The 23,511-nt window shown below is 40.7% G+C and overlaps 1 protein-coding gene across 1 annotated transcript in view; it reads left to right on the top strand.

Annotated features, from left to right (window-relative positions):
- CngA (Cyclic nucleotide-gated ion channel subunit A) overlaps positions 1-23,511 on the top strand; it is a 349,197-nt gene that overhangs the window by 293,856 nt on the left and 31,830 nt on the right. Inside the window, exons 8-9 of the mRNA XM_072301734.1 lie at positions 15,354-15,803; positions 20,105-20,352. Of these exons, the coding sequence (XP_072157835.1) occupies positions 15,354-15,803; positions 20,105-20,352 (698 nt within the window). The remainder of the gene's footprint in view (positions 1-15,353; positions 15,804-20,104; positions 20,353-23,511) is intronic.

The raw sequence follows: 23,511 nt of genomic DNA, 5'->3' as shown, positions 1-23,511 counted from the left end.
GATTATCGTTTTGCATAGTTCATATTCTTTTCTTTTATTCCGTACCACTTGTTTATTTTTAATCCTCGTATAAAAACCACCCATTTGCTAAATACAATTCTAGCTGGAGCGCACTTAAGCTATGCATTCACGACTGCAAAAATGTTAACGGAAATCGAAAAGGCCAGAGTGCACGATGCTATTTCAATTTTCGCTAGGATATTTGGACTGAATTTTGCGATTTCCCGATTCAGATATAGATGATTTGGATTGCATTTTGCAAAAAGAAACCAGGAACATTAATTCCAATGTCGCTAAGATTGTGCAACTGTCTTTATCCTGCAAATCTAAACTGATCATCTGTACAAATGTCATCTTTACTCTCAATCAACTATGAATTTAAGAGAAATTCATCCTTGTAAATATGATTTTTTTCATGATTTCGATAATTTTGTTGCAAAGAATGTATGTTGCACACTCCTAACAACATTGAAATGCGCTTGGTTTCTTTTTGCAAAATGCAATCCATTTGATGGATGAGCCAGAAATAGTGGTTCCTCGTAGCAAAATGAAGTCCATCTGGTCGTTCGGGACTTGAACGATCCACGACACAACTTGGCAATGATGCCCTGAAAATGCTACATCGTTAGGTTAGGTTACTTTCCACCTTCCAGCTTCCAGTGTCAAGCGTGTCAAGGAATAATCGCTCGACTTCTCGTTACATTAAGCAATCATCCTTAATATCTTGCCCCTTCTGTCGCCCGCCCGGTTGCCGCTCGCGCCCTCTGCCGTGCTATGGAAGAACGCCGTATGAACCTTCCAGAGTTGCCAAATTTCCCTCGATCAAATGTGTATTTTTTAGGACACTCATGCATATTTTTCCTTGAAATTTTCAGATATTTTAGATTAAACTGCGTACAAAATTTTCTGAAAATTTTGGAGAATAATATTCGCAATTTTTCCAGTAAATTCGTTTTTTATCGGAGGAAACTTGGCAACGTCTGAAGGCTCATATGGCGTTCTTCCTTAGCACGGCAGCCCTGTATTCTGTCTGCGTCATTAAGAGAAGAGCAGGAGGTGGAGGTCTCGTTGCAAATACGTTTTAGAAGGGAATATAAGAACCCGTCATCATTTGTGGAATAGCCGTTCCTCTGAATCTTTCACAAAAGTTTCCGGTCTTCAACCTCGTAACACGTCGAAAAAACGATCGCCAGTCTACTCATTGAGCTTTTAGCGTGCTTAGCAAAAAGCACTGATCATGCTTCGTAGCTTTTATAACAACAATTTAAGATTCCCTGGTGAAGTAACTTTAGCATTCCTGCAACGCGTATTATTGCAGGGAATGGAGATGTTGCATGTGTGAGAAATTTGCGATTTGACTGTAGATTCTTATGTAAAAGTTTGCGGGAAACACGATGGTGCCTCCGGTTTTTTCTGAAATTAACTCCCAAGCTCAAAAAAAGCTCTCAAGTTGAGGCCAAAATGGAGGGGATATCCCACGCTATTCTGAGAGTCCACCTCTACATCAAGACAAACTCTCCATGCAAAGATAGGGAGCAAATACATTGACAGGGCTGCCACTTTATTTGGGGACTCCAAAACTGAAAACACGGCATCACTCCTAATGTATTTGCTCCCTATCTTTGCATGGAGAGTTTGTCTTGATGTAGAAGTGGACCCTCAGGATAGCGTGGGATATCCCCTCCATTACAGCCTCAACTTTGAGAGCGTTTTTTGAGCTTGGGAGTTGATTTCAGAGAAAATTAGTGGCACCATCGTGTTTCTCGCGAACTTTTACATCAGAATCAACGAACAAATCGCAAATCCCTCACACATGAAACATCTCCATTCCCTTTAGTAAACTTTGACTTTCAAATAAAGTCCACAAGTCTTAGGACCGTGTTCATAGTTGTTTCCTAAACAACAAATTTCCTCAGGAATAAGCTCCATATGGTTTACATTATGATTAAGGGGAGCTCAAGAACATATTTAACACAAAATCGTAAAAAAAAACAATTCTAACCAAAACTGCGCGATTCGATTTTTGAAACTTTCCGTCAACTTTTCGCTGCGGAGTCAAACTTTGAACCGCTCTTCTGTCTTTTAACGTTCACTTTATTTGAGGAGAAAAGAAGACTATGCTAGGAGAGGAGGTAAACCACAAGCACACAACCAAACTAAAAATGAATTTAATGGCATTTTGAACAAAATAAGGCGTTAATTTGATCGGAAAACAATTTCAACAAAGTAATTAAAAAGCCGCCTTGCAGACGCAGTGCGTAAATCCCTCGCTTGGCACCTCTCCTCTCTAGAACTAAATTAACTCCCATCCCCTTGTCTCTCCTTCTTTTCTCCCCTCCCCCATCCACACCAAACTTTGATTCTATTAATCTCTGATTTTCCGCCGTAACGGGGCAATTTGCTGAGCCCTGCCTCCACTGGAAAAGGAGAGAAATAAAACACCACCATCATTTGGCAATGGAAAATTTCCGGGCTTATCCACAAGAAAAAATTTTTGCACTTCAGATAGTTAGAATTTTCTTAATACCATCAGAACCATCATTTTTTAAGTGTGTCGCTGGCAGTCAAGAATTGCCAGCATATTTGCTGGTGGCAAGCGTGTTGTCGTGAAATTTCAGTACGTTGCATTGACGTAGTAACAACGTCATCGGTAAAGAATTTTAAAAACACGATCACACGACCAAGGAGCGTTTTCAATCCCGCGGTGATACTTACCGCTGCGCCAGGCAGTAAGTCTAGCTAGACCAAAGACATAAAGACGGAGCGTTAAAAGCAAAAAATGAAGCTTCTTTTCAATCACCTCTACTATTGGCTAGAGGATTGGCGGCGAAATCGGGACAAGTTTGAAATTCAAATGTAGGGCAGGAACTAAATAAAATTGCGGAAACAAAGTATTCTATAGGTTGATTTTTGCCCAAATTCACTTACCCACTCATATTTTTTATAACTTTAGGTTAGTTTTAGTCCGTCGTCGACCGATTAATTTCATTTGGGAGTAACGGTCATCTAGGACTGTAACGGCCTGTTTGAACCGGCAGAACCACCATGAGCAAAAGAAAAACTAACTTTATCTGAGATTACTGCCTATTACCGAGCAAAAGTAGGTGTATTATATTAGGACGCAGTCCCAACTTTCTTAATATAATCGTTTCAGGCATTTAAAACACGTTTAAAAGAAGAAATGTGGAAAAATCAAGAGGACAAGTTCAAATCAAATTTCCATTTGCCGCCATGGATTCCCGCGCTCATTTACACACTCACACAAGCACCCAGCGCCAAACCAGGCTTCATTTTTTCCCCGTGCTTTTAGATACGAGCACTCCGTCTTTATGTCTTTGAGCTAGACCTATCCGAATCTAACCTAACTACACTGAAAAAAAGATTGGTAGAATTTACCATTCCTTCACGCTGTATTTCACACAGCGTGAATCCAAAGTCGATTCTGCCAGAGGAATGGTTGCCTGTACCAGTATATAGTAACGTTTACCTTTCTTGTGGCAGAATTGACTCTGAATTGACGTTGTGTGAAATACAGCGTGAAGGAATGGTAAATTCTACCATCTTTTTTCTTCAGTTAAGTTCACTGATTTCACTACTCGCGCTCGCTATTATGCTGGCTAATAGCATGCATTCAAAAAGAAAAAAAATGTGGAAACTTAAAATTAAAAACATCAAAATTTGGGGAAATTGGCAAGAAAAAGGTTTCATAACATCTTAAAAAAATGTCTGTTTGACTTTTGAGCATAGTCAGTCCCTTTTGTGTTCATTCTTTACTTCTTATTTTTTGTCATTTCTTTTATCCAACACGATCAGATCGCAATTCGCCCCAATTTGTTCCACATGCAGGAGGGTTTTTTAGTAATTGGAACCATGGTTCCCTTTTTTCGAGTTTTTTACCCCCTTTTAGCGGCTCTGGTGCTTGCACTAGAGCTGCTATTCCGGACGGTCCCATCTGGGGAGTATCATTGGACCATGTTACATTGGAGAGACCGCGCGTTGGTTAATGGGAATCGGCGCCATTTTCGGCTATGTTCCTTGTCATGACTTTATTTTATTGCATATTGTTTTATTGTTAGCCAATGCTATGTTGTGTAGTGTATTTTTGGAATCATGGTGATATAGTCAATAATTCAAAACTTGTCTGTGCTTTAATCTCGTAATGGAAAAAATGTACTTTACGTTCAAAATTTGAAAATTTGAATTTTAAAGTTTTCGCGGTTAAGGAAGCTCCAACCACTGGGTTGGAGCTTCCTAGTCATATTACTCGATATCAGCTGATAGCAAACAAAGGTTACCAAGGAAACCGTAAACGTCTAAAACTACCGTGGCCATCGGGGCGATTATTGAAATGACATCGACTCTATGTCGCCGCTTACGACAAGACATATAGCCCTATCTTAACCGTGTAATATATCGCAATTCGATATTCAAAACCATTACCTACAATTTCAGATATAAAAATGCAAATTTTTTGCAGCCTCGCTAAACGACTTATCAACCATGCATTCCAAAGTTTCTTATCACAGGGCTGTGAAAATATACAATCTAATAAATACAAAATAACCAAATATCTAAAAAGACAAAATTTCAGTTACAGTCAGTTTCAGTCTTATTGTTGCACAAACTAGTTATTTGACAAAAAAAGAAGATGATCACTCAATTGAAAGAAATTGGCGCCCAATCACAACGACAAGTTAAAAAAAATACTGTGGGAGAAATTTTTTAGGATGCGGACCTCCAAAGAGCCTTCAAAATGAAAAGTATACAACAAGTGATAGTGCCATGCATTCTGCATATCAAGGGCCAATACACATTTATACACCGGCAACGTAAATCTGCTAAGTTACAAAACATGAATCGACAGTTGTCGGATTGTACATCAGTGACAAAATGTGTCTAGGCCCTCATTCTTGACTACAACTACTGTCGCCAGAGCCGCTCTCCGACGCGAATGCGTTGGAGCTTCCTGCTTGTTTTCTTTATTTTTGGTGTAAGAATGGGCTCCTACGCGAAAAAAGTCGAGCACTGGTCTTTGGTGTTTAGTGACGTGCAGTTCAGCTGCGAACTATGCAGTGATGAATGGACGAGTCGAAACGAAGCCCTCCCTTACTCCACCCCGCCCCCTGCTCCCCGCAGCCCCCAGGCACCCGATCAATCTCAATTTAATCACTCTCAAATTGACTTCTCAACAGTTATGAAAAGCGCGGGCTTAGATCCTTCCACATCCTTGTTCCGTTTTCCGCGAAATCCTTTTTTCAGTCAGAGTCCAAGACTCTGTGCTCTCTGCGACGGACACCGTTAACCATTCTGAAGAATATCGTATGTCTCTTAGTAAAGTACGTGAAGCTGCATGTTCAGACGCTTAGATGGGCAATATGCATTTTTTTTCGTAGAAGAATCATTGCATATAAAATGCACGTTCTCTGCGTTGAATCTATTCGGTGCCATCGAAAAAGAAGATTAATGTCATCTAGTACACTGGAAAAAAACACATTGGATCTAGAGTCCAGACTATTGAAATAACATTGACAAAAAAAAATACTCTTGATTCAATCAAATTTAAGCTTAAATCAAAAGGAAATCCGCTCAAATTAAGAGGCTTGGTTCTTGATTTAAGAAAAAATCCGATTGAATCAAGAGTATTTTTCCTTGTCGATGTTTTTAGGAGTCTATGGACTCTACAGATCCAATGTGTTTTTTTCCAGTGTAGATTCCCAGAAGAAGAAACGTAACTTCCTTCTGAGGCTGTGTAATTCACAGAACCAGTTCAATTTTTTGCAAACCGTGTTTGTGCCATTCTTGTTTGAAATTTTGATGATTTTTGTATCTAATCGCAGGTAAAATCAGGTGCGCTTCCAGTCAGAAATTCCCATAAGTTTCCGAACAAAAAACGCAATTTACGAGTGGTAATCCTGCAATTTTGAAATCAGGTTAGCGCCGTCAGTAAAAACCAGAAAATAGCGGGAAAAGTCAGGAAATTCTGAGTACTTAAGGCTTTTTTCAACCGTTGGATTCAATCTATGAAATAGTTTAATTTTTTAAATTACACACGTGTCAATTGATTTGCGCGAAAAATCAGGAAAATCCAAAATTAAATTTCAGTAGATACCCTGTAAATATACGTTCTTCCGTCAGTCAGAATAGAATGGGTTGCGCTGGTCAAAGAATTGTGTTTTGATGCTTGATTCTTGTAGATTAGTTGAAACTAATAAGATCCGTCCGAACCGCGACTTTCAAAGTTCAACATTAACAGAAATATCGCCCTTTGAAAAGTTTGATTTTTAACGTCATCCACCGCGGTAGTGACACCCTTGGTTCCCTCCACCGTGTTTTCATCCAAGTTTCACGTTGAGTAACTAGTGCGTCACTGACTGATGGAAGCAAGGTGGAAGAAACTACAGGTGTCCTACCGCGGTGGATGACGTCAAAAACCCGATTTTTCAAAGGGCGATATCTCTGTTGATATTGAACGTAGAGAGTTGCGGTTTGGACGGATCTTATAATTTTTAGTTAATTTACAATAATCAAGCATCAAAACACGATTCTGTGCCCTGCGCAACTGGCCTATTGAAGACTTTTCAGTAAAGGGGCGTGTGAGGCTTAAAATGCTGCTGAAATTGTGCAATATTTACAGTGTTTGCGGAAGATAAAACTCATTCGCAGTCGACTGAATTCCATAAAATAGTGAGGAAAAACTCGAAGCAAATTCACGGAAAAATTCATAGCAGAACTGTCGGATAAGTTACTTACAAGTAGAGAATTACGTTGCATAGTTTCAGCAGACTTGGAAGTCTCATACGCCGTTTTACCGAAAAACACCTCGATTAATGGACGACCATTAAAGGCCTCATGAAACGCCTGAAACTGGACGTCACATTAAAGAGAGGTACAGACATGGCATGATCCTCCGTGTAGATACTCTGAACTGTTCCTTCTTCGGTTCCATCGATCATAGCAATCCAGCGCACATTGACGTGTTTCTGCCAAACGGAACTGAGCATTATGACGTGAGCCCTGTTATGCATATACTCTTATGGACCTCAGAACTCATGTCTTACTGCACATAGTTGCGTTTGGCAGAAATACATCCACATGCAGTACTCGGCCGTGCTAGGGGAAAACGTCGTATGGGCCTTCAGGCGTTTCCAAATTTCCTTTGATATAACGGGAATTTCGTGGTAAGCTCATGAATATTTTTCTTCCAACCTTTCAAATAATTTCGCTCGCAGTTTCACCTAAAGATTCTGAAAATTTACAGGAAAAATTTTCATAACTTTTCTTAAAAATAAACATTTTATTGAAGGAAATTTGACAACTCTCGAATGTCCATACGGCGTTTTTCCTTAGCATGTAGTCCTGCCGAGAAGACACCGAGAGCCGGAACTTCCTCGTAACTTTTCTTCGTGATGCAACGCTTCGTTGCAGCTTGGAACGGAGCCCACACACGTCGCCGTTGGAAGCACAAGGCTGCCCTCGTGAACAAAGCTCCTAACTCCAATGCAATACCATGTGTTTTCACGCGATTCTTGATGCATGCGGCAGGACAGCACTCAGTGCATCGCCTTCATATATTTACGTATGCAACAAGGACAGCAGTCAAGCAGAAATAGTTGCATCCAGACGTTGTCATCTACATCACGTCATAACATTTGTCTGAGCTGTAAACCTGTCTATAACCGGAACTCGAAGGCTACGAGTTCTAGATTGTTCAGCAGAAAGGAACCAAATTTTTTGTGGAATGACCGGGTCTGCTTGTTTTAGAACGGGTCAGTTGTGCTGTTCATAAATATCTCGTTTCGAAGGCTGAAGCTCATAGATTGTCAAAATCTATAATAAAATTCGCCCAAAAGTGGAGTCTCGAACGTCAAATAGTCACTATTTATTGACTAATAGTCAAACTACTACTACTACTACTACTACTACTACTACTACTACTACTACTACTACTACTACTACTACTACCACCACTACTACTACTACTACTACTACTACTACTACTACTACTACTACTACTACTACTACTACTACTACTACTACTACTACTACTACTACTACTACTACTACACTGGAAAAAAAACACATTGGATCTCGAGTCCAGACTCTTGAAAACATTGACAAGAAAAAATACTCTTGATTCAATCAGATTTAAGCTTAAATCAAAAGGAAATCTGCTCAAATTAAGAGGCTTGGTTCTTGATTTAAGCAAAAATCCAATTGAATCAAGAGTATTTTTTCTTGTCGATGTTTTTAAGAGTCTGGACTCTAGATACAATGTGTTTTTTTCCAGTGTGCTACTACCACTACTACTACTACTACCACTACTACCACTACTACTACTACTACTACTACTACTACTACTACTACTACTACTACTACAACTACTACTACACAACTACTACTACAACTACTACTACCACCATCACCACTACCACCATCTCCTCCTTCTCTCTCCTTTTTCTTCCCTCTCTTCTGTTTTAATCTTCTTATTTTCTTCTCCTCCTTTTCAAACTTATATTTCAAACTCTTTTTCCTGGTCTTTTCCTATACCTCTTCGCCCTCCGATTCGGGAAGCGGAGGCTCGAATCTAAAAGACCCCGTGGGTTAATTACAATTCTGAGTCGCCTTACGTTTTTCCGAGAATAACGGCGATCGGAGGGAGGGCGAGCGTGCCGGGGACGGAAGAAAGTTTACGGGAATGTTAACCCCGTCCGGAGCCAGCGGCGAGGCTCGGTGCTCGGGGAAGTTCCCAGCAGTGCTGCGATCTTCGGCATAACCTTGAGAAGTTGATCATTGCTATGCAAACGAGGGTGAATAAAAGGATCGTAAACAACCCCAGGAAAAGTAAACGGACGACTTCCCAATTGCACCCTCCGCTGCTAATAGTCTTAGCCCCCTCTCCTCCATCTCAGCCCGCACAGTGGCTTCAGCGCCCCCGTCCAGTGGCCATCCCTGAAAGCTGGCAACATTGCTGCCGTGCTAAAGAAAAACGCCGTATGAACCTCCAGGCGTTGCCAAATTTCCTTTGATGAAGCACGAATTTCCTGGTAAACTTATGAATATTTTTTTCCAATTTTTTCAGATACTTTTGCTCACAATTTCGCCTAAAGTTCCTCAAAATTTTAAGGAAAAATATTCATAACTTTCCTCAAAAATGAACATTTTATCGGAGGGAATTTGGCAACTCTCGAAAGTTCACTCGGCGTTCTTCCTTAGCACGGCAGATTGGCTATCCTTCTCTCATATCCTTATGGATCATATTCGATACATCAAACACGTGAGATTGTATCGATATCGATTGGTTCAACATATGAACACAGCCTCAAAAGTCACTTGAGTAATCTGAGGGAACGGGTTTTTTGTTATAAATATTCGATACTTATGAGTACAAAATAGCGATAGAAAGTGAAAATTATAGGAATTTTCTTTCAGCTTTTCCAACTTAAATCCTAATATTTTTGATTGAGGTTATGATCTATTTTTTTGAACGGAACGATACATCAAACCACTATCGAATACGCTCTATCGAATATCGATTTCAGATGATACAAGAAAGTCGATTGTTTTACATTTATTCAAAAGGGGAAATGCGGTCTTGCCATCTTTCAAGAATAGCCACGGCCATCCGGAATCTGTGTCCGGATTCTTATAGTTTTTAAGACCATCTGAGCGCTCCTATTCTCCTACTATTTATTCCGTGGTGTCTGAACTGCCGTCCAAACATAGAGGGGAAGCAGTCGGCCATCTTTTCTCCGATTCTTGAAATCCCTGCGACCCCCGCTCAGCCTGCCCGTTTCAAATTTCGCGGGGATCCGCGGGAGTCCGCTTCAACAAAGTGACCATGCGCGATCTTCCGGGAGAAATTGCCATTGGCGGATCCAGCGAATTGGCAACATTGTCTTTTCTCAATTTAAACCTATAGAAATGTATCGATTCTTGGAGGGGCCAGGTCTAATTAAAACCTCTCTGCAGGATCGCTAAAAACTGTAACGGAAAATTACCGTCCAACGGTCGGTTAGAAGTTGGAGTAGGGGGAGGGGGGCGTAGTTTCTTACCCCTCCTTTCCTGCACCGTTAGATGAGGATAAATTCAATTGACAAACGGCGTGAACTGGCCTGCTGAGCATTTTTCCTCCATCGGCAGCTCTCTTTTCATTGAAACTAGAGTTTTTTCATTGATCTCAATAGCCTGAAGTGCGCCACACAACGGGTTATTATGAAACCGTAGCTGACCTGGAGATTGTCTTCATTAAGGTGATTCAATGGACGCCGTATTTTGTGTCAGAACGGCATGCGATATATTGCATCAATTGGTTCCATTTTTTCAGCTACTCGTCATTTTTCTCCAATATTGAGATCGCAATTCTGTTGTCAAGAGACTAAAGCACTCACTTACCAATTTTAACAAAGAAATTCAACGTAATAAAGGCGTGGTTTTTTCAGAGAGAAAACATCGCATTCGATACTGATATCGAAACTGCACTCGAATGCGATATTTTCTCCCTAAAAAAAACCACGCCATTATTACGTTGAATTTCTTTGTTAAAATTCGTACGTGAGTGCTTTAGTCTCCTGACAACAGAATTCCGACCTCAAAATTGGAGAAAAATGACGAGTAGCTGAAAAAATGGAACCAATCGATGCGATATATTGCATGCCGTTCTGATACAAAATATGGCGTCCATCGAATCATCTTAGAAACCATATGCCATTGGCCATTGGATATATACCATTGGTTTCCCTCTGCAGAAAGGTGCTTTTGGAAGAGTCAGAAATAGTGGTTACACACATAAAGCCGCTTTTATAGCTCAGCCTCGCGCTCTGCGACGCCCAATCGCTATTGCCCCCTATGGTTACAGGACATTTCGTCAACGATTTTTTGTCTGCGCACCTATTTTTCCATTTGTTTACGTCCTCACGTTTTTTCGGTGGGAGAGTTTCCTCCACGTACCTATTTAGACCCAAAGCCAATTGATCCACGTGTAAAAACAAAGTCCATCTAGTGCACATGGCCAAAAGTATTCGTCTCGGCGCGAAGCAGAGTCAGGTCTTCGAGGCCTCAACAAGGAAACCTTGGAAAAAGATCCGCCGTCGCTACTTCGGTACCGGAACGGTGCCGGACGAACTCCAGTGAGAAGCCTGGGTTTGGGCGCCATTAAGAAAAAGATGGAAAGAAATCGAAATTAAGAGAGAGAAACCAAAAATTTAAAAATTAAAAGGAAAAGGAAATTTTGCAGAGCTCGATTTGATGCTGCTCAGACCACGCACCACTACTTCGCTCTACTTCTTAAAAAGTCGGAAGCGTGCTTCAAAATTTATAGAGATTTATTTCATTACCGCCTTGAAGGTTTCCATATGAATCAATAAAAAAATAACGCTTGTATATTAAGAAGAACATATGCTTACATAAAAAGAAAAGTCACTTACGTCGAGCAGAAACCAGCTTTCATTCCGCAATTTTATTCTTGATTCAAATGAAATCTTCTTTACGGCATACTCAGGAATGTTTCTGCCTAAATTGAGTCATTTTTTCTCTGATGAAATTCAAAAATCACGCCAAACGTTATTAAATACGGACGCGAGAACTTAGTGAGTTTTGTGATTACCGCTCTCTTTTTGTGCCGTAGTATCTTTATCTATTTTGCGAGGGAAGCTCCGTACTCTCAAAGGATACCTGTCATTCTTGATACGTTGGAGCACCTTCAATTTCGTATGATGCTGTACAACATCTCTGTTGCGAAATAGTTGCTTGAAGCGCCGTGGTACGCCGCCCCGCGGCGGCGCGCGGCGGGCGAGTGCGACCAGCGCGACACGCGCAGTGGCGCCTACAAACCTAACAGGGATACTTCACGCATTGCACACTGCGTGAAGTATCCATGTTAGGTTTGAAGGCGCCAGTGCGCGACACGCGCTGGCAGCACAACGCTCCGACCCGTGTTCGGATTTAATATTTAAACTCGCGGAGTCAGCGTTTTTCAACTCATGATTTTGCAATGTTTGCACACTCTGCATGAATTATTCTCATCTAAATCGATGGAGGAAAAATATGTATTAAAGGAAAACATACTGTGTGTTTTGTAAATATTCAGATGATTCCGTGTCAAATTTAATGATTTCCAAAGCACTTTAAATTATCTATTTCATATTTTGTGTTTTTGCTCTGCTGCAGCGTGGTGTACACGCAACCAAACGCTCAAAATATGACGTATGTGACTCTAATAAATCTATGTACAAACGGGTTAAAACCAAAGATTGCGTGCTTCTTTTTTTTCTATGATTCATTTTTGTATATACATATGTAGTTCTTTCAACACAAATACGGCTCATTGAGATTAATATCGATGCTGTCGCTTCGAAAATTTTAAGGATAAAAATAAAACCAAATATTCACCAATGACAATTCGAAATGATGAATCAAAAGGAGAAAGTAACATTTCATTTACAAAATGAGTTACCATAACAACACCTCCTTCTCTCTCAATTTACTCATTTCAATATTATCACTATAATTTTACACTTGGACTATGAAACATGATGACGCCTGGACTAAGTCACTGATGCCACTTTTACACAAGGACTTAAACTACTGGGCAAAACAGGTGCGCGGACAAAAAACCGTTGACAAAATGTCCTGAAACCCCCCCTATCCTCAGAGAGATCATCAGGCAATTGGCACCTTCTGATCTCCTCCTCCACCCCTTGCCGCCAACCTTTCACAGGATGACCACGCCGTCGCCTTCCGGGAGGAACCCAATCGAAAACCTGCTTGGGCAACCGATCGTCTGCCATCCTTCGCACATGTCCATACCAGACCAACTGCTGGAAAAATAGTGGTTCCTTATTGCAAAAATGTAATCCATTTAATAACTGTTCCCAACAGTCATCTCTTTAAAACGTGTCTCCGACACGGAGGCAGATCCAGAAATTTGGCAACGCCGACTGATTCTCTCCATTTAAACTTACGCTAGATAATCGATTCTTGTCGGATCACCTGGCTCCTACAAGAATCGATAGATTTCCAAAGGTTTAAACAGAGAAAAACAATGTTGCCAATTTCATGGATCCGCAAATACTCCGATTGGATACTTTTTAAAGCACTCTATTACAAGCTGATATTTCGTCACCTCCTTAACACGAGAATGTAACTACAATCTGCAATGAGCCCTGTCGTCCATTAAGTTCAATGCTTTTCCGGGCTCATCCCAATATGCAGTTGCGCTCTTTTGTGAGCCTAGCAACGATTTAAGAGGAAAATGGGAGGCAAAGAAGGAACTCTAATCTGAAAAGAATTTCAGTTTCTCTATCAAATTGGCAGCAGGCTTGGATCGAGGGGTGCCTCTTTCCCTACTTTCATTTTCGCTTCGTGCGAGCACCGACGACGGCTAATAATGATCTCTTGATGGGACCGCGCTGCAGGATGTCAGTCTAATTGATTTAATGTTCACCACTTGACCCAGCATGGCTCGACGTGGAATAAGTGTCCACTTTAAACTTGCGGAAAACCGCAAATTTTTGGTGTTAACTAAGATTCACGAACCAAAATTGGGCGTGAAAATTTCGAAAAAATGCTGATCGAGTTTAGAACTGGTTACATGCTTCCGGTATTACAAATATATTAAAAATATTTATGTTATATCTCACGTTTTGACTAAAACTTCCATCATCATTGCACGGAAATTTGTGTGATGTTAATCTGCTCCCTCCAGAATATATTTTCTGAAAATTTCAATAAAATGGAAAATGTCAAAAACGTCTAGAGGAAATCTTCAAAATATTCTATTTTATTTGATTTTGCAATACGCACTTATTCACCTTCACTGTCGTATCTACGCACGATCAACGCAGCAAGCCGCTAACAGTAACGGCGCCTGCATGCGACTATTCGAACTCCGAAGTTGTGCACGGTGCATATGCGCGTAATTGAAGGAGCGCCAATTTTTCTAGCTCGGTAATACGCACGCTAGCATGCAGTTACCGCTGTTTAGAACTCATACAGCATTTTTCCATAGCACACAGTCAAGTCACGGTTTTATCCGGCTACATATTTAAAATCTGGGCTGATTTATACGTAAAAGTATGGGAACGATCATTGTTTTCACTTCAGCACCGGTCCTTGATAGAACTGACCAGTTGACCAAGTCACTTTAAGTATCAGCGGTTTAAAGTTTGAAAATGCCACAGATGTTTTCCTGAGAACACAGTGTTCAAAAGAGCGATGACTGAATTATTGACTCACATCATCCGTTTCGAAGGTAAACCCCCCCCCCCCCCCCCCCCGGAACGCGGAACCAATCGACGAGAGTGTAAAGTTATCTCCCTATATCCGGGTATCACAAAATGTCCCTTTTCGAAGCGAACTTTTCTTCTTGTTTCTTTTCTTCTTCCACTTTTTACTCTCCTACCTCATACTCTTCTTCTCATTATTCTTTTATTTTTATCACTTCTTAGTCTGTCAAATTCTAATGAGTTCCCATTTAGTATGCACGTATTTATGCCAAAAGGAACTATGTCTCACGCAATCCCTATGCACATAGTTCCTTTTAGCATAAATACGTCCATATATCGACGATGAAACTCTCAATCCACGTATCTCGGTTTGCGACGTTGCAGACTTTCTATCATACTTTTGTTTTGGGATGGGAAATTACTCAACGTCAATTCCTAAAAACTTCCGTGACTCTGAAAAATTCTGTGAAAACCCTGAGGAATGATGTTGGTTTGTCCTCGTTTAAAATGTAAAATGGGAGCTGAGATTTTCAAACATTGCAAGCGAGATTTGGGAGTTTCGCCGTCAGTGTATCCTACATTCTGGAAAACCTGGAAAGTCAGGAATTTATAGAAACCTGGAAAAGTCAGAAAATTCATAGGATAATGTAGGAAATTTTGCGTGCGGCATATAGCAGGAGTCAGCATATAATTAGAAGGAAAAAAGTCAAAGTGGAATTTTCGTCCAATGATCGGGGAAAGTCAAGGGATTTGAAAATTTTGAAGTCAGCAGGAAAAAACAAGAAAGTTAGGGAAAAGTTAGGGAAAAGCCAAGAAATCGGAAGATGAAGTAATTACGGAAACCTTATACAAAGTCTTAAGATATTTCAAAATGTGTTTCGTTCGTTGGTTTTTCTTTTCTTTTCAGAACACCCTATGGAGGTATGGGCCCTACTGATGGATGTTATCCGATTACAGAAACCTTCGGGTCTGTTCTGTTCCTGGCTCAGAGGCCGGAAGTTCTGAGTGTTACGGCCAGAACTTTCGGCCTCTGAGCCCGGAACGAGGATGGGAGTACAAAACCATTCTCCTCTCACAAATAAAAGGACAAATGGTGGCCTGGACTCAGAATGTTGATTTTGTGTGTTGCAGGGTACTTGGACCAAGGGCTAATGGTCCGCGATTCTCGGAAGCTGCGGAACAACTACTTTCGCTCGAAGCGATGGCGGACGGACCTGCTGAGCCTGGTGCCGACCGACGTGGCTTACTTCTGGTGGCCTTCCGGAAGCTGTAGTTCTAATGTAGTTCCGTGTCCTGTGATAGTGCGATCCAATCGCTTGCTCCGCCTTCCGCGCATGTTAGAGTTCTTCGACCGAACCGAAACGAGGACAGGTTACCCAAACGTGTTCAGAATTTGTAAAGTCGTTTTCGCCATTCTAGTCCTAATTCATTGGAATTCTTGTTTTTACTTTGCAATCAGTTATGTGATAGGGTTCGGTACTGATAACTGGGTCTACAATTTAAGCGGCGCCAAAAACGCCACGCTCTCCAGGCAGTACATCTACAGTTTTTATTGGTCTACGCTTACTTTAACCACCATAGGTAAGCATATCTTAACTTTTTAGCATGCGTTTCAATGCAAATACTCTAAAAGGTTCTCAATCCTATAATCCTCGTATAAGGGTCTATCAAAAAGAAAGTTTATTTAAACGAGTATAGCTCATGATCTCAGGAATCAAAAATGATGAATCAAATTTGTAAAAAGTTCTAACGCTAAGAATCGGCATTTTTTGTAGATATATTTCCCAAAACTTTGAAAAAACATCGCTGCATGACTAATAATTGTAAATAATCACTGCATTTCGTATTGAAAAAATTACGCCATTCTTTGATTTCCTTTTATACTTGCGCGTCCTACGAGTTTAAACTTCTGCCCCCCCCCCCTCCATTTGATTGTGATGCAATGGAACCACATTTTATACCATGAAAATATAATTTGTCTGTGTCATCCATAAATGCGCCTGTCTGCACAGTAAAACTCATATCAAACAGGTGCGGTCGTATCGATATCGATTGGTTCAACATGGAAACATAGCCTCAAAAGTCAATTGAGTAATCTGAGGAAACGGGTTTTTTGTGATGGATGAGTAAAAAATGACAACGAAGAGTGAAATTGTTAGGAATTTTCTCATTTTCAGCTTCCCTAGCTAAAGTCCTAAAATATTAGTTCGAGGTGATGGTTTTTCGTTTCAAACCGAACGATACGTCGAACCACTATCGAAGGCGATCTATAATTTGCCAACTAACTTTTTCCCCAAATTCGACTTGGCGCGTTTCCGTCAAAGTTGAAGCTCTTGAAGCTCTCCACGTGAGCCGTGCCTGCTCTCTGCATGACTTCATCCCTTCCGGGGCTCATGCGGGAATAAAGATACGCCATTACGTCAGAGGAGCGACCGTAAGTGGCCCTTTAATAAGGGCAGATATACCAGTTCTTTATTGGAAACAGAGGTCCAATTCCCGGAAGCTCCATCGCGGCAACGACGGGGCGAGAGACGGCCCCGGTTCGAATTCAATTATGTATTTGAAACATAATATTTGAGAAAGGGGTGCGGTGGGCGAGCCGGGCCGGGGGAGGGGGTGCCGGCAAAAAGCGGGCTCGGGTGGTCGGCGGGCTGCCTACCAGGCCGGGGGCCGGAGCCGGGAACGAGTATCAGGCTTCATTTAATAAACTGACGGTGCCGCTCTTTGAGGCGTCTCCGCTCTAGGTGAATCTCACACTCGGATCCTGTGTGCGTTTTTCCATGCTCTGGCTCCAGCGCCGCCTTTTTAGTCGCCTTTTGTCACGCTGCGCTGTCTCCCTCCCCTCCCCCACTCTTCGTTCCCCTATGTCGCACAGTGGAGTGAATCGATGTGAGAAGATGGATATTGCGTTTTTGACCCAAACTGCAAATTTAGATGTTTATTTTGCGATATTATGAATTCTGGTGGTGAAACTTGAAGGTATTTACTTGAAATGGCACCACTTTCAAACATCTACGTTACAAATTAACAGAGATATAACCTTTCAAGATTTCCACATCATGTACGACCTCTTCCATTAAATCATTCCGCTTTGCGTCGCACGAACACCGATGTCAACTGGACTTCAGTTTCTAATTAGGAACTATAATTTCTAGCTCAGGTCAGAAACAACATATGTACCGTTATTTCTCCTACGCACCAGTGTTTTTATAGATGAACCTGAAGTCTCTAATCGCAAAATTTAGCCCATTGTACTACTGGACAAGGTATGAAGTTAAGTATTCTGATACATGTCACTTAAGGGGGTAGGAAAGAAAAAGGATTATTGGCAATCGTTGCTCTGCAAACTTTCACGAGTAAGATAAGACCAAGGTTTTGAAATCCTGATAAGGAGGTCAGATGGGAGGGACTTTTAAAAAAGAGGAGGTCTAAGTACTGTACTAACTTGTTTCTATGTGCTTCTTTCCCCTTATTTTGTGAAACTCTGATTTTCTGTCAACCACATTTTTTAACATAAAGTGTCCCTTTTCTGAGGATCTGTTGGGTCTTTTCTTTTATTCATTTTTTATTCGATTTCAGATAGTTTCGTCCACACTTTAGAGCTAATGAATTGGGTTTTTTTTTTTTTTTTTTTTTTTTTTTAAAAAAAAAAATAATTTTAATCATGTTTATGGAGTTTCAAAGTCAAAATTATCTCAAAAACTTGAACTAAACTTTTAAAGAGACACTTTTTTATTTTTTCAAAGTTCGAAAAAACCTCAAGTTTAATTGATTTAAAGACTCTATGGAATCTAGCTTAAAAAAAAGTTTTTGAAGAAATAGCGAGAAAATACTGAGAAAAGGGACATCAAAGTTGACTGGGCCAGCATTGGCCTTCCCTACCCCTTTCATCAAAATTTTACGTAGAACGAGATCCGTGCAACGAAAATTACTGGAATTAACTCCTAACCAAGATATTTAATGTTTTTTGACGAGTGAATTCAAACCCCCCGCTCATGCAAACGCAATGGTCTACGCGAGTCAAATCGCCCACTAAACGTTACCATGAAAGTCTCTGCTATATAAATATGTAGCAGCCTCAATCTTGACGCTTTGGCTCAGCTTTAGTGAGTTCTTTATAGTTTGAACAACAGAGAGTGAGGGTGGGAAATGAACAGTGGTCGATTGAGAAGCTCGCTGAAACCGTTGTAATGCGCGTTTGGACTTACGTAGAGTGTTGCGTTTCTTGTGACCGGGCTATTCAAAATTTCCGTAACCAAAATAAACTAAAAAGGTGACATCTTAGTTCGGAGTTGATTTGAGAAATTTTCAAAGCAAGATTCGTGTTTCGCGTGGGATTCTGGTCAAGACTGGAGAATTCAGAATGCTTGAATTTTTACCTTGGCTAGTGGTCGATTGTTTCCTATTATTTGCCAGTCTGGACTATCACCAGACAACAATGTATCGCTGGGCAGAGGAGACAGGGCAAGAGTTGGGAAGAATTCTTATGAAATATTCTTCAAAAGTTCTAAACATTAACTTTCATCAATTTGCTCATGACACTTGTAAAATTTTTCAATGAAAAAGCGCGTTCATTCACCTTCTCCAAGTATGTATAACGGCCGACGAGGCGATGTTCTACTACTGAAGGCGCCAGCATGCGACTATTCGAACTCCACAGTTGTGCGTATTGCTTATGCACTTTATTGAAGGAGCGCCAATTTTACCAAGCTCAGTGTGACGCGCGCACACGTACGTACGTACGACGGCAAGTTATTACCACAGTTTGAGGGCTTAAACTGTTGAATTTTAACCATTTTTCGTGAAATTGCATCCCTAAACCTCCCTTAAAAAGAGTGAGAATGACATTGGGTTTCCATAAAGAAAGAGTTGTTCAAAGAACGACTTTAAATATAACTCTGTTGGCTGATTATTGAAGTTGATAAACAGACGATAGGCATAGGAGACGAATGGAAGCTTTAGCAATCCTATCGGTTGAAACGGATGGTCGTTGTAGACTGAGAGGAAAACTAATGAACTGAGTGTAGGGTATTTCGTGGGTTGCTGTGGGGTGCAGTCTTGCAACCATTGCAACCACGTGCTTCCACCAACAGGATTGCTCCATTTTCACTTATGTCTCATTTTCCTGTACTTCAGGTTGTCTACTAAAATTTAATTGTGGATTTTTCTGATATTTTCCTGATTTCTCCCTGATATTTTAGACGAGATTTCCTGATTTTTCGCGCAAATACATTGACACTCGTTTGATTTAAAAAATCAACATATTTAATTAATTGATTCCATGTCCAATCTTTGAAACAAGCTTGAAGTACTCAGAAATTCCTAATCCATGGCTAATTAGACCACGTTTAGCGGAAAGAACTAAGCCACATCAGCTGTTGCCAAATTTAACCGGGCAATTCAATTCTTTACAAGAGAACGTTCATGCGAATTCCTAAGAAAATTTTAAGGAATTTTTTTCGTGCGATGCAGAAAATTTACTGAAATGTGCACAAAAATCCGCACAACCAGTTTCATGTAAAAAATTAAAGTACCTAATTAAATTTGGCAGTAACTGATGTGGCTTGGTTCTTTTCTGCTTAACGCGGTCCAATTTTCCAGACATTTTCCCGATTTTTCCTGATGACATCAAATGTCTTGATATTTTTCGAGCTCTCCGACTTTTACTGACAGTAAGCGCCCTGCTTAGCTTTATCTATCAATCCCAGTAATGAACCTGCTATGCTGTAAACGACTGAGCCAATGCGAGTAATTTCCGATGTGCTATGGCGGGTTCCAGGAGCACTGTTGCCGGATCGTGCTGAAAAACCAGCACTATTCCCCATTTAAACCCATGTAATATATACCTGACTTTAACGGCACAACGTGGCAACTTTGTGCAGGAGAGACGCCGCAGCCGGAGAACGACGCCGAGTATCTGTTCGTGGTGGCGGATTTCCTGGCCGGGGTGCTCATCTTCGCCACGATCGTCGGGAACATCGGGTCGATGATCAGCAACATGAACGTGGCCAGGGTGGAGTTCCAGAACCGCATGGACGGCGTCAAGCAGTACATGGCTTTCCGACGGGTGTCCAAGGAGCTTGAGGCCAGGGTCATACGCTGGTTCGCATACACCTGGGCCAACAAGCAGGTAACCCCCGACCATTTCTTCTCTTCCATCATTTTCTAACGCAGTACTTACTGGAGTACATTTGGACCTATTGCTGATAAATGGAACTATGTGCATTTAGCCACGAGCCCTGGGACCCTTAAGAATTTATGCATATCAGGGCTCAGGGCTCACGTCATAATGCACATAGTTCCGTTTGGCAGAAATGTGTCCATTTATAGGAGTTCCTACACTGGAAAAAAAAAAATTGGATCTAGAGTCTAGACTCTTGAAAACATTGACAAGAAAAAATACTCATGATTCAATCGGATTTTTGCTTGAATCAAAATGAAATCCGCTTAAATTAAGAGGCTTGGTTCTTGATTTAAGCTAGATTCTGATTGAATCAAGAGTACTTTTTCTTGTCGATGTTTTTAAAGGAGACTTGGTGAGTCTGGACTCTAGATCCGATGTGTTTTTTTCCCCCAGTGTAATTACAAAAAGATGTTTGATTTAGCAACCTTATTTAACTTAATTTCCAAAAACTCACCCAGCTAAGTACTAAATCCGACATTCATCAGTCATCATCACCTAATTTTGTTCGACTTTTTGCTCAACGAGTTGTTCACCAATCATCATTTAGCGGAAAATAACGTTTACCTCTCAAATTAATCATTGCCGCACCCGATTACATCGATCAGGGTATTACAGTGCGAGGTCTGTAAAATATATCGACGGTCTAAGTCCGCGATCACATATCTCGTTTGCGGTGTCTGAAAATCTTCGCATTTACGTTATTTTTTTGAAGCAGAACAAATCGACATCATTCCTTGAAGTTTTTGCAGAATTTTCTTTGCACAGAGAAGGAAAATCACGGCAGTTTCAAAGAATTGTCGTTGAGTAGTTTTCCGTTTAGGAAATAAAGTATGACAAGAGGTCTGCGACGACGCAAACCGAGTTATGTGATTGCCGATTCACACTGTCGATATTGTCTATGGACAAAAACGCTGAACAGAGAAAAACGTTTACGAGCCTACAGTTTCCATCCTGTGCGAGGCTCAATACTAAAAACAAACACCAGATTACACCGCAAACTACATTTTTTTGCAATTATTGAATTTTACGAGGAAATGAAGCTGTAAGCAAGCTCCAAAACTATCCTTCATTGTTTGAAGAGTATCTTGTGGCTCCAATCACCGAACTCTGCTAAACTGTGTTATTGATGGAATTTCGACTTGAATCCATTCATTGTGTACCGGTTTGTCTCAATGATGTCAAATGATAGAATTCAGGCTTTAGATACTTTCATCGAATATCCTGAACCGGTTTCATCCAACTCCATCAAGATCCCTACCACCATGACCCCACTATTCATGTAGCTTCCTCTACGTTTAGGAGCTCCACATAATGCTAATATCAAGCGCCTCGAACAGGGGTTACAAAAGAATCGAACGCTATTCCGTTTCATTTCATCGCGAGGATTTGAAAGGGAGCGAGAATTTTCGCCGACAGTGCGCGAACCGAAGCGCTGCTATGAAAGATTCCATCTGTTCCGAATAAAGCGTGAAAATGCCGTCGACGTATAAACTGCGCCATGGCATGATCCAATACATTTCAGCGCGGAGAACTGAATGAAAACCGCATATGTGCGCGTAGGAGTGCACTTACAGTTGAGGGGTTCTCGCTCTGTAGGGCGGAGCAGCGGAGCGATGAAAGAAAACAGCTCCCGGAGGTTAGATTATCCGCAGGGAGAGCGGAGAGAGTCATTGATTGGCGCTTTCTACCGTCAACTGGGGGCGTTAGACTCGACTCCACATGCTGCCTTGCGAAGGAAAAACGCCGTATGAGCCATCAGACGTTGCCAAGTTTCCTCCAATAAAACCTGAATTTACTGGGAAAATTGCGAGTATTATTCTCCAAAATTTTCAGACAATTCTGTACGCAATTTGATCTAAAATATCCGAAAATTTTGAGGAAAAATATGCATAAATGTTGTCAAAAATTCATGATTTATCAAGGAAAATTAGGCAACTCTCGAATGTTCATACGGCGTTCTTCCCTAGCACGACAGCATAGCTGGCTGATTGTGATATGAAATAAATGCAAATCCAACGAGATAAAACTGCAATTATGCATGTCCTCGGGTGAATGGATTTTGGTTCGCACAAGATCAAAATTGCGTTTTTAATACCGGTGCATAGGTATGTGATCTACAAACATTTAGGAACAGAGTACGCCCGTTAATACCGATTTAAACGGGAATTTTGAAGTTCAGGGAGACATGAGGTATTGAAGTTGGCAGTTTCAAGAATTATAGTTCCAGAGAAAGTCAACCTTTTAAAAACGGCCTTATTAGTGAGGTATGTTAACGCCAACATGGTATTAACACGGTATTAGAATGGTCGAATTGCCCAGTAATGTCCAAAATAGTACCAATAAGGATGAATCTTGAGACCAAGTCAGTGTCATTTTGGTATCATATTGATGGCATGTCTGCACCGTGTTGGCGTCAACATAAAACCGTATTTTACTTACTAACATGATCGATTTCAACAGGATGTTTGTACTATTTTCGAAGTTTAGGATCAGCCTCCAGACAAGGTATGAAATAAAGCGGTGCGCACCTTTTTTTTCACTATATTATTGCAAGAGGAAAACAAATCACACAATGGGAGGTCTAAAAATCAACTCGTAAACGTAATTTAAATGTTTACAATTAACATTGGTTGAATGGAAAAAATACGAATGACGGCATTTGTATAATCTAACTTCCATTTGATCAGTGTTAGAATTTTTTTTTCATTACCTTCTTTCTCTTCAGGGTACACGGACTTTATGTCCACTTTTTTTTACGTCCACAGACTTTTCGTCCACAGACTTTTCGTCCACAATTTTTACGTCCACAGTTCTAAAGCCCACACTATTGTTAAGTCCATTACTTAAACGTCCACTAACTTAAGTCCACAAATGTAAAGTCCACTAAAATCAAATTCAAGCGTCATATTTTAGTCCGTGTGTAAAATTATATTGACAATATCGAAATGAGAAAATTAAGAGAGAATGAGGTGTTGTTATCATAACTCATATTTTAAATGAAATGTTAATTTCTTCTTTTGATTCATCTTTTCAAATAGTCTTTGATAAATACTTGGTTTCATTTCTATCCTTGAAATTTCCGATATAAAATATGCCTTAAATGTA

The sequence above is a fragment of the Bemisia tabaci genome, chromosome 6 (assembly GCF_918797505.1).
Source record: "Bemisia tabaci chromosome 6, PGI_BMITA_v3".
Classification (NCBI taxonomy): Eukaryota; Metazoa; Arthropoda; class Insecta; order Hemiptera; family Aleyrodidae; genus Bemisia; species Bemisia tabaci.
The sequence above is the reverse complement of the archived record's forward strand: the minus strand, read 5'-3'. Positions and strand labels throughout refer to the sequence as shown.